General features: G+C 39.9%; 1 protein-coding gene across 1 annotated transcript in view; it reads right to left on the bottom strand.

Annotated features, from left to right (window-relative positions):
* The window catches only part of LOC108491682 (ran-binding protein 17), a 126241-nt gene that overhangs the window by 53196 nt on the left and 62640 nt on the right, over positions 1-10405 (bottom strand). Inside the window, exons 7-8 of the mRNA XM_017802642.2 lie at positions 5660-5874; positions 3756-3894 (exon numbers count right to left, since the gene is read on the bottom strand). Of these exons, the coding sequence (XP_017658131.1) occupies positions 3756-3894; positions 5660-5874 (354 nt within the window). The remainder of the gene's footprint in view (positions 1-3755; positions 3895-5659; positions 5875-10405) is intronic.

Below are 10405 nucleotides of genomic sequence, written 5' to 3'. Positions count from 1 at the left end.
AGAGAGGTGAGGGCGGGGCCAGGTCCAGAAGCGGTGCTCCTGGGGCCCAAGAAGGGCACTAAGTTGTTCTGGGTGAAAAGGATCAGGAAGCAGTATTGGTTCCCCAGGTGTCTGGGGCCCCAAGACTAGGAATGGCGCAGGGCCCAAACTAGGAGTATAGAACGTCGGGAGGGATGGAATGGTGAATGTGCCTTAGGGAGTCCCGGCGCGAGAGTTGCGCTATAGACTTACCCCAAGAGGCCTGAGGATAGTAGTCGACAAAATCTTTTTTAAAAAATTTATTTTTATTTTATGTGCATGAGTGTATTGCTTGCATGTATGTAAGTGTACCCATGTTGTACAACGCCCACAGGAGCCAGAAGAGGGCACTGGATTCTCGGAGTTATGGACCGTCGTTAGCTACCATGTGCGTGGGTGCTGGGATTTGAACCTGGGTCCTCAGCAAGAGAAGCCAGTGCTCTTAATTGCTGAGTCATCTCTCCAGTCCATAAAGTGGACAAATTCTTTTAAAGGTACAAACAGCCAAATATCTCAAATATGTAATAGATAACTGGTTCAGTTGTATATCCATTAACAAAATTTAATTTGTAGTTGAAACTCTTCTGAAGAAAACTAAATCTCAAAGTTTTACTGGGTAATTCTGTTAAACATTAAAAAACTATAATTCTATGTAAATCCTCTGAGATAACTGAGGAAGAAACTGAGTTCATATTATGGAGGTACTAGATTAAACATGCTAGGGTTATAAAAACAGAATGGGGTATAAGAATTATAGACAAACATATCAATATGGAAGAATTAATCAGATCTGATATAAATTAAGATGTAAAAATCTGTATCACCATAGAGTCCTGTCCAAGGACCCACACTCTGCAGGATGCTTATTCTCTTCGCTTTGGAAATAGTCTTACAGGCTCCTGGGACCTTGTTCATATGAACTTACAGCAAAGGTGACAGCATATACAAGACCCATGCAAATTCAAGCAGACAAAAACCCAGCACAGAACTGTGGAAATGGGCGGCAGGCCCCAATCTTAGCCAAAGAACTATTGGGCAACTGATTACTGCTGGGTGAGGAAGAGCTGATCTTCTTTAAGGGTGACTCTAGATAGACTGAGTAGACCCCAGTGGATGAACTTGCACTGAGAGACGTCTGGGGACATTAACTTGATTGGATAGGCTTTAACATAAATGACAGAATGCATGAAATCCAGTGGTGGTGGGGATATGGGAGGGTGCTGATGGGGAAAGGGGTATAAAGATGATTGGAATGTTGTGTATAAAATACACAAAAATTCAATAAAAAATATACCAAAAAAAGTATTAATTTTTTTTTATCAATCAGAATCCAGTACGATATAAATAAGGAAAGTGTACCATGACCAAGTGTGGAATGCATGGTTGATTTAACCTCTCAGTATCACTGAATTTGATTATTAATATTAATGTAACCTAGTAACAGACCAAAAAAGAACTGTCTGATCTTAGTAGAATACAGAGAAGATATTTGACAAAATCAATACTGTTCCTGATAACATGATCCAAAAACTACATATAACAAGCCTAATAATTACTAGGATACAGAGCAACTGGAACTCAGCTACATTGCTGGAGCAAAATGCTACAGTCACTTTGGGAATAGTTCAAATTTCCTAGACAGGATAAAAAGCACCCAATGAGAAAGCCAACGCTATGTGACTAGAATAAGACTGATGCTTCCCCAGCACTGGAGGTAAGAAAATAACTTGCTATGATCACTTCTATTCAATACTGTAGTATAGGTTCTAGACAGTGTGATCTTTTTAAAAAAGTATACAGACTGGAAAGGATGAGTGAAACTTCATTTTTGACAAATCTATGTAGAAAAATCTTAAGAAATCTATGAAAAATTCATAGTATTAGTAAGAGTATAACATGAGGCCAATATATAAAAATAAAATTTAATTTTATAAGGTAGAAAAGATAAGAAACCTTAGAATGCCATTTAAATAGCACAAACCCATAAATACCTAGTTATAAGTCCAACAAAATATATACAAGACTCATAAACTCAAAGTCATAATAAAAGAAGGTATGAGTGAATGGAAGAGCAGAGGAGTTTCTTAGGAATGGACATTGAATACTGTTAATTTATCAGTTATCTCCAATCCTAAGCAAAATTCCCATCTTTTTTTGGGGGGGGTTGTAAAAGAAACTGACAAACTGATTCTAAAATTTCTATGTAATGGCAAAGGAATAGCTATGATAATATTTAAAAGAGAAAATATTAAAGGACTTTACTGAAATATTTTAAGACTTTCTATGGAAGTGGACCTATAGCATTAGCACAATGTCCTAGTAACAGATAAAAAGTGCTAGAATAATCCAATACCCATTTTTTTTTTTTTAAAAATGAGTTTGAACCTTAGATCCATACAAAACTGTCACAGTTTAGATATAAAATGTTCCCAAAGGCTCACGTGATTGAAGGCTTGATTCTCAGCTGGTGGTGCTACTAAGAGGTGACTGGATCATGAGGTGCTAACTTCATCAACGGATTAATTCACTGCTGAGTTCATGTTGGATATACTATTAGGAGGTACGGCCTAGTTAGAGGAAGGAAGTCAATGAGGTGTGCCTCTGAGTTGTATTACCATACTCCAAGTCGCTTTCTTTTGCCGTCTCTTCTTCCTGGTCACCTTAAGGTTAGTGGCTGTGTTCCATCATGTGCTTCCTGCCATGATGCTGAGCTTTGCCTCATGCCCAAAGCAAGGAAAACAACAGAAGCCTCTGAAATGAACTGAAGCCTCTGAAAGTGTGAACCACCTTTCTTAGTTGAGGTCTTTTAAATATTTTGTTATAGTAATGGAATACTGATACAACACATGAATGGCAAATAAGCATGAAAATATTCTTAAAGTATTCATTAGTGATATGGAAATTAAAACCACAATGAGATTCCATTTCATAGCCACTAAGAGTGCTAAGCTTAAAATGAATCCTAACAAGTGAAAGGACATGGAGCAACCATTGTACTTTGCTGGAGAAAAATGCTATAGTCACAGTGGGAAATAGTTCATCAGTTTCTTAGAATATTAAAACTACAAAGCATACAACCCCGAAATTCCACTCCTAGGTATTTATCCAAGGGAAATTAAAAAAAGCTGTCACATGAAGACTTGCAAATGAATGTTCATAGTGGCTGTATTCAAAATAGTCAAAAAATGAAAACACCCCCTATCAGCTGGTCTATGGATAAACAAATTGTGGTAATCCACAAAGTGGAGTAATATTCAGCAACAGAAAGGAGTAGGTGATTTATAAAACAACACAGATGACTCTTTTAGTATGTTAAGAGACAGAAACCATATATAAATAATTTCCTATTATATGGGTCCACTTACATAAAAGTCTAGAAAGAGAAAGTCGTTTCCTTGGATTAGGGGTAAGGAGAAGGGATTGATTTGACGGGACATACAGGAGCTTTTGTAGTGATTAAAATGCTTTATATATTGTGCTTCATTATTATGTATATATTTGTCAGAACTCCTTGAACTGTTCACTTTTAGAAGTGAATTGTATTCCATTTAAATTATAACTCAATAAAACGGATAAAACAAACTATATCGAAATATTAGAAAATCTATTTTCCATTTGCAAGTCATAGCTATAAAATCATCTTTCAGTCTGGATTCATAACATCTTTTTTCTTTATAGGATGAGAATCTCAATAAGCACACAGAGACCAGAATCATGTTTTTCCTGTGGATCCTTACCAACAGAGGCGAGTCCCTCTGAGATGGATGTGAGAATGTACAGGAGCACAGGAGGCTCTAAGCTGGTGATGAAACTCATGTGGTCTTGGGTGAGACATTCCAGGAGTGGATAATAAGACTGGCTCAGCTTCCTATATTGCTGCAACACAGATACATGGATGTCAGGCCACATGGATTTGGCATCATAGTCTGCTATATTTATACAAGGTCGACTCATTTAACTAAATCACTGGGTAAAAGATTTTATATTTACCATAGTCTAGAGGCAAAAGACTACTTTTTGAGAAAATACCTGGGAAATTTCAAATGCATCCAAATCAGTATAAAGCACAATAACCATAACAAATATAAACCAGAGCAGAATGAGATTAAGATTATCTTTCTAAGCATCACCCGGGGTGCTTACTTGGGATGTTTTCCAATCTCTAGAATACTACCTGAAAGCTCCAAAGGGAGGTCTTGAAGTGTGCATTTTAGTATATGCTACAAACAGAATCTTATGGACCTTCAAATATGAGAACTACTGACTGAAGGCATCCTTCAGTGATACCAGTTTTCTCCCAGGACTACAATTGTAGGGAAAAGTCCCTACAATGCATAGTGTGAATGATTTAAGTTTTTTTTTTTTTTTTTTGTCTTTTTGAGACAGGGTCTTCTTGTAGCTCCAGCTGCCTGGAACTCACTCTGTAGACCAGGCTGGCCTTGAACTCACAGAGCATCCGCCTGCCTCTGCCTCCCGAGTGCTGGGATTAAAGGCGTGCACCACCACGCCCAGCTGATTTAAGTTTTTAATTTGTACTTTCCATCACACAGGCATAGCTTTTAATGAACACTTCATCCTACTATAAGGCTTAACAACTCTGGTTGAGGTATGGTGTGCACTAGTTCACCAGCAGGTCAAGGAACATTTTTGCACAAACTCTTTAGATCATTCATACAACTGTGGGTGGGGGGAAGTGGAAAAGTCTGAACTAAACTGAAGTTGATTTGGCTCCTTTAACAAGTAATAACTGCAAACACATTGCACATACACTGGCTTCTGTATAATCTGGCAGAGACATCTTTTAAAAAGTCTGCTAATGATACAGGTCAGGAAAGACGCCGGAAATTCGAATTTTCAAGTATCCCAGGTGTTTCTGATGGGCTTCAAAGTTTACAGAACACTGATAAAAATCACAGAAACTAGATGTCAATGCAAAACAGGGGCCTAGAAATCACTTATTTTATTTTTTTGGGACAGGGTTTCCCTGCAGCCCCACCTGGTCTGGAACTTATGTACACAAGGCTGGCCTTGATCTCCCAGAGATTCACCTGCCTCTGCCTCTTGAGTGCTGGGATTAAAAATCACGCCCAGCTTGAAATCACTTATTTTAAACCATTTATTTTACAAGTGTGGCCTAGAGAAATAGTGAAGTGACTGGCTCAAGGGAAATCACCGATGAATGGCAATTCATGCAGTGCATCACTCAACTTCCAGTTTAACGCTGTCTACTACCCCAGAACTTTAATGGAAAGGAGGGTCAAGCAGCAAGAAGATGGAAGAGTAGAATGAAAGGAAGGGAAAGACTTGCACCCAATTCTGTATCTCCTGCTTCAGGAAACACAGGCCCTCTCTGAATTACTGAGATTACCGAATCTACTTTTTTTTTTTTTTTATATGAAGGAACTTAGAGCATTCTGGATGATCAACTTGTCAGAAGGTGGCAGTTTTGAGTTTTTAACTTGTGCATTTAATTATATAGTTACTACAGTTGTGCAGATTTGGTAAGGCTGGAGCAAGTATGCCATCTTAAAACAGAAAATGTGGTAGTGTTCAGACTCCCTGGGCTTCATTATAACAATCCCAGGCCTGTGGTGAAACGCCACATTTCACACAAAGACTCCCATGGCACAGGAACGCTTACTAGCAAGTCACTGTGAGACACTGACAGCAGCATTTTGACAAAGGCCTGAAGTACATTGTCAAAATGGTTGTCCCCATACAACTTGAAGACGCCAAAGCTGACATAATTTCCACATAAGGCAGATTTGAGAGCTGAATAGCAGATGGAGATGCCCTTGAGTTTCATTGGATAAATCTGATCTTTTGAGAGGCTCCCAAGGGATAGGATCTGATTACCTGTTTTAGGGTAAAAGCAGAAAGAGAAAGTGACATAAGTAGATGTAATTCAAAGCAGTTATGAGACAATAACATTTTCACTACTGTTAGCTTCCCTCTAGCATTTTTTTCCCAAAACTGAATCATCCACTGTAACAAAAAATAAACATGTAAGACCATTTACTTGGGAAGACTAATGAGGTGAAAGAAAATCAATCAAGGTTCTGGGGAAGTTCTGTATTTTTATCTGGATGGTGATTACACTGACTTTATGTCTATGTATCTTTATCTTATAGAGCGATATGAAAAAATCATGGAGGTATTTTATGTCCTATATTTTAAAAAGGTAGGATGGGAGCCAGTGAGCTAGCTCTGCAGGGCTCCTGACACTGAGCCTGATGACCTGAATCTGATCCCTGGAACCTGCACTGTGGAAGGAGAGAACCAGATCTCACAAGTTGTCCTCTGATCTCCACACATGTGCTGTGGTGCATGGATGCACATGTACATACATATACATGCATGAAAAAATAAATGTAAAAAAAAGGAAATAACAAAAGAAATTGACAGTTACCAAAACATTGGGGAAAAAAAGGTAGGCTAAAATAATCAGTTAAGAAAACCTAATATGTAAATTATTCTAAACTCTGGGTGAATTTTCAACTTTCATATATGAACTTGACCTTCAGTAGCTTTACTTTCAGGAATCTTATGGATCTAGAATTGAATGACATACACAGAAGTTCTTAGCATTGTACAAAATAAAAATTACTTCTTTTATTTTTGTTATATCTTTCTTTAGGAAATCTTGGAATTAAAAACTGTACCTAAATTTTATGCTGACTACCAAAAGACAAGAAAAAACATATAATCACTTTAACATTTCTGTAGTACTTAGCATTTATAACCAACAATTTCTGTCTCTGAAATGTGTTCTGAAATAATGTAACTAGGCAGTATCTAGGAACGTCTTACATATATATGCTGTTTCTTAGTTCTGCTTGTTCCTGTTCAAATGAATACTGCTTGTAAAACTGAAGCTAAGTTCAGTTTCTACAGTTTGAATGTATAGTATATTCTGTCAACATGCTTAAGAGGTAAACTTCCCAGAATCTATCACCCTGTATGGTTTTGGCAGAAGTGGCCCAAAGAGCAATCTGTGTGAGCCCTAGATGAAGCGACATGCAGTGATTAGCAGTGGCAAATTATGGTGCAGAAATGTTGCCGGCTCCTATCCTTCCTTGTTTTGCACCCAGAAGTACCAGCCCTGCTGACTAATGACCTCAAGCCTGCCAACCAAACACTTGGCAACAAACTCACAGAAGCAGCTAGGCAGAGGCAACAGCCTTTGACTACACCACTAGTTTCTTCTCATGCCTCATCTTTCCAGACCCAACTCTAGCAGCAGGCTGTGCCTAATTTTTAGATTTCCATGATGGCACAACATGTCCATTCATGCCTTACTAAACACTGCCATGTACATGTCTTGCTCTGCTATGACTTTGCTTCTATTTTACACATTTGTAAAACAAAAGCTTTATCTGGAAGACTGAAGTGTTTCCTGTAATTTACTCAGTACCAAAACCTGTACCGTTTTTCATGACCTCATTCTAACTTACTTGAGAGATACAGCAGTTCCAAAGATTGAATCCTTAGGAGAACATTTAGTTAACAGTTACTACGTGAGGTGCTAGGATAAACAAATGAGCAAGAGCAATGTCTGTACTGAGGAGCTCACTGTGCTTGGGCAAACAGGCTTGTAAATATCTAACCTAAACTAAACAGGTTTGTAATAATTATTTTTCCATAAAATGTGAAAAATCCTACCTGAGCAGTGCATAAAAACGTTATGGGAATAGAGACCAATTCTGCTTAGGTAAGAGGACAGTAGGGAAATGCTTACAGAACAAGTTATTTTTGAAGGACCTAGGTGGCCTTGGAAAATGAAGTGTATTCTGGGTAGATTAAGTGCTAATATGTGTGTCTAAGAAAGTGGGGCGCTGCCTTTGTCTCAAAAATCAGTTTGAACCAAGGTCATCTCCCTGCATTTCTTGATCCCAAGGAAGAAAAGCACTGTATACAGATGATGGAAAGAGCTAGGTTGATTCTGGGAGTGGGAAGGTGGCTTGTACACACTGTGTTTGCTGGGGACCAGGGACAAAGAAATCAAACTTTAGGGCTTATTTTACACTGATGTACTTATGGGAGAAGTAAAGAGCTATGTGTGCCTCCAAGGCTACCTGGGCAACTGCAATTGGTCCTTCTGATATAATCTATTCTGTGAAGTCTTTCCCTGCTGTCCTCTTACCTAAGCAGAATTGGTCTCTTCTAGTCCTATAACATCTCTATGCACTATGCAGCAAAGACTTCAGGAGAAGTGATGGAAACAATTTTGATCGTAATGGAGTAGATAATCCACATTCCAGGTTATTTAGGATCTAACCTTCATTGCTATGTTAGTTACACAATGGCCCACTTGTCTTTTGGGTTGTAGCAGGCATATCCGAATTAATTAATTAATCTACTATTATGGTCTTGTATAAGTACAATGATTAATATGTCCAAATTAGGAAACTAAACTATATCTCATGTTACTCAAGTGTCCCAGCATTCCATGGTCACTATTAGAGACTCTGAAAGAGAAGGCTTGGCTAAGTCATCATTTTTTGACTTCAATTTACTTTTTTACAGTACGTACTGTTCAATAATATTTTCTGAAATTGGAGACTCTGCCTTCAAAAGGCTTAAAAAATCTATCAGTTAAGTTCACATTACTGTAAACAGACTCTTCCAAGTCTCTTAGATATGCTGACTTTCCTTATCGCCGCTGTAGCTCCCTGTACTTCCTCCCTGCAGTCCCTGAAGCCAGGAGCCCGCTGCTTTGGCAGTACTTTAGCAGCACCAAGGAAGTGAGACTTTCCCTAAATAAAAGAAAGACTTTCAAAGACTAGAACCAAAACAAAACTCTGCAATTATTTCCCACGGACTGAATGTGCCCTAATTGAAGGTAGGAGCAAAGCCCTATCCTTAATACTGCACCTGGATGTGACAATGTCGAGGCTATACAGAGCTCAAGAGAAAAGAATGCCATGAACTGAAAATGGCTAACCCACTCAAATGCAGCAGCTGAGACGGGGCACATGTACATGGAATTGCAGTTCTTCCCTGTATGTGCTGTTGCAATATAAGAAATGCCATTATGCTCCCAGCCTGGGTCCTGTCCCAATCCTTGTCTTGGCACCCCAGACACCTGGGGAACTACCACTGCTTCCTGATCCTTTGCATCCAGACCAATCCAGTTCCTTCTCGGGTCCCCAGGAGTCCTCAGGACCTGGCCCCACCCTCACCTCCCTCTGCTTCCATGGGCCTGAACAACCCACAGGCCTCTCTTTGACCCACAGGCCTCTCTCTGGGGTAAGTCGATTGCTCCCTCCGTGCCTTGACTTCCCCAGCCTCATTCACCCTCCCATCTCCCCTGCCCACCTCTCCTCCTAGCCTGGGGCATTTCCCATTCCTTGTCTTGGCATCCCAGACCTCAGGGAAACCACCACTGCTTCCTAATCTTCTGCATCCAGACCAACCCAGTTCCTTCTGGGATCCCTAGGAGTCCTCTGGCCCTGGTCCTGCTATCACCTCCCTCTGCTTCCCTGGTCTACAAAGCCCACCAACCTCGCTCCTGGAGACCTTGGGGCCTGGTCCTGCCTTCACCTCCTTCTGCTTCCCTGGACTGCACAACCCACCAGCCTCTTTTCTGGATCCTGGGGCTGACCTTTCCTCTTCCTGATCCGTTGCATCCAGACCAACCCAGTTCCTCAGTGCAGTCCCCAGGAGCCCTTGGGGCCTCTTCCTGCTGCCATCTCCCTTTGCATCTATGGGTGGCACTGCCACCAGCTGCCCTACACCAGCATCTTTCATGGGACCGGCTCCCAGGCCAGTCCAACCCACAAATTCCTGAGGCCAAAATCCTTTCTGGAGGGATCTGGACCTTAGGAGAAAGCCTGAAAGCATCTGATCCTCATCTGACTTGGGCCTCTGTGGGAACTCCTAAAGACAAAAGCAATCTGGCCACTCCAAAATAAAACCAAAAGAGAGAACCAGAAGCTTAGAGGAACCAGCTTTTCATGCCCCAAAAGTAAACCACAAAGACACATAAAGTTCACAAAAAGAAGCAGACCTAAACTTGAAGGCTTGATTCTCACACAAGAATCAGAAACTACAAAAGAAATTCACATGTCAAAATCACAGAGAAAAAATAATAACATGAAAAACCAAAATAACATATCCCCACCAAATACAAATAGTCCTCTAGAGAGTACAATGAGAACCCCCTAGAGATAATGGAGGACATGGAACTCAAAAGAACAATTATAAACATGAAGAAAGAATTCAGTGAATTTCAAGAACACACAAAGAATCAAAGAACTGAAGGAAGATAGGGAGAAACTTCTGAATGAATTAAAAAAGACCTAGAAATATTGAAGACTACTCAGGCTGAAATGAAGAAGGAAATGAAACACTCAGTAAGCCAATTAGAAATGACAGGAGAAAGCCT

This window comes from Nannospalax galili, unplaced genomic scaffold, assembly GCF_000622305.1.
Source record: "Nannospalax galili isolate Female #2095 unplaced genomic scaffold, S.galili_v1.0 scaffold104, whole genome shotgun sequence".
Classification (NCBI taxonomy): Eukaryota; Metazoa; Chordata; class Mammalia; order Rodentia; family Spalacidae; genus Nannospalax; species Nannospalax galili.
The sequence above is the reverse complement of the archived record's forward strand: the minus strand, read 5'-3'. Positions and strand labels throughout refer to the sequence as shown.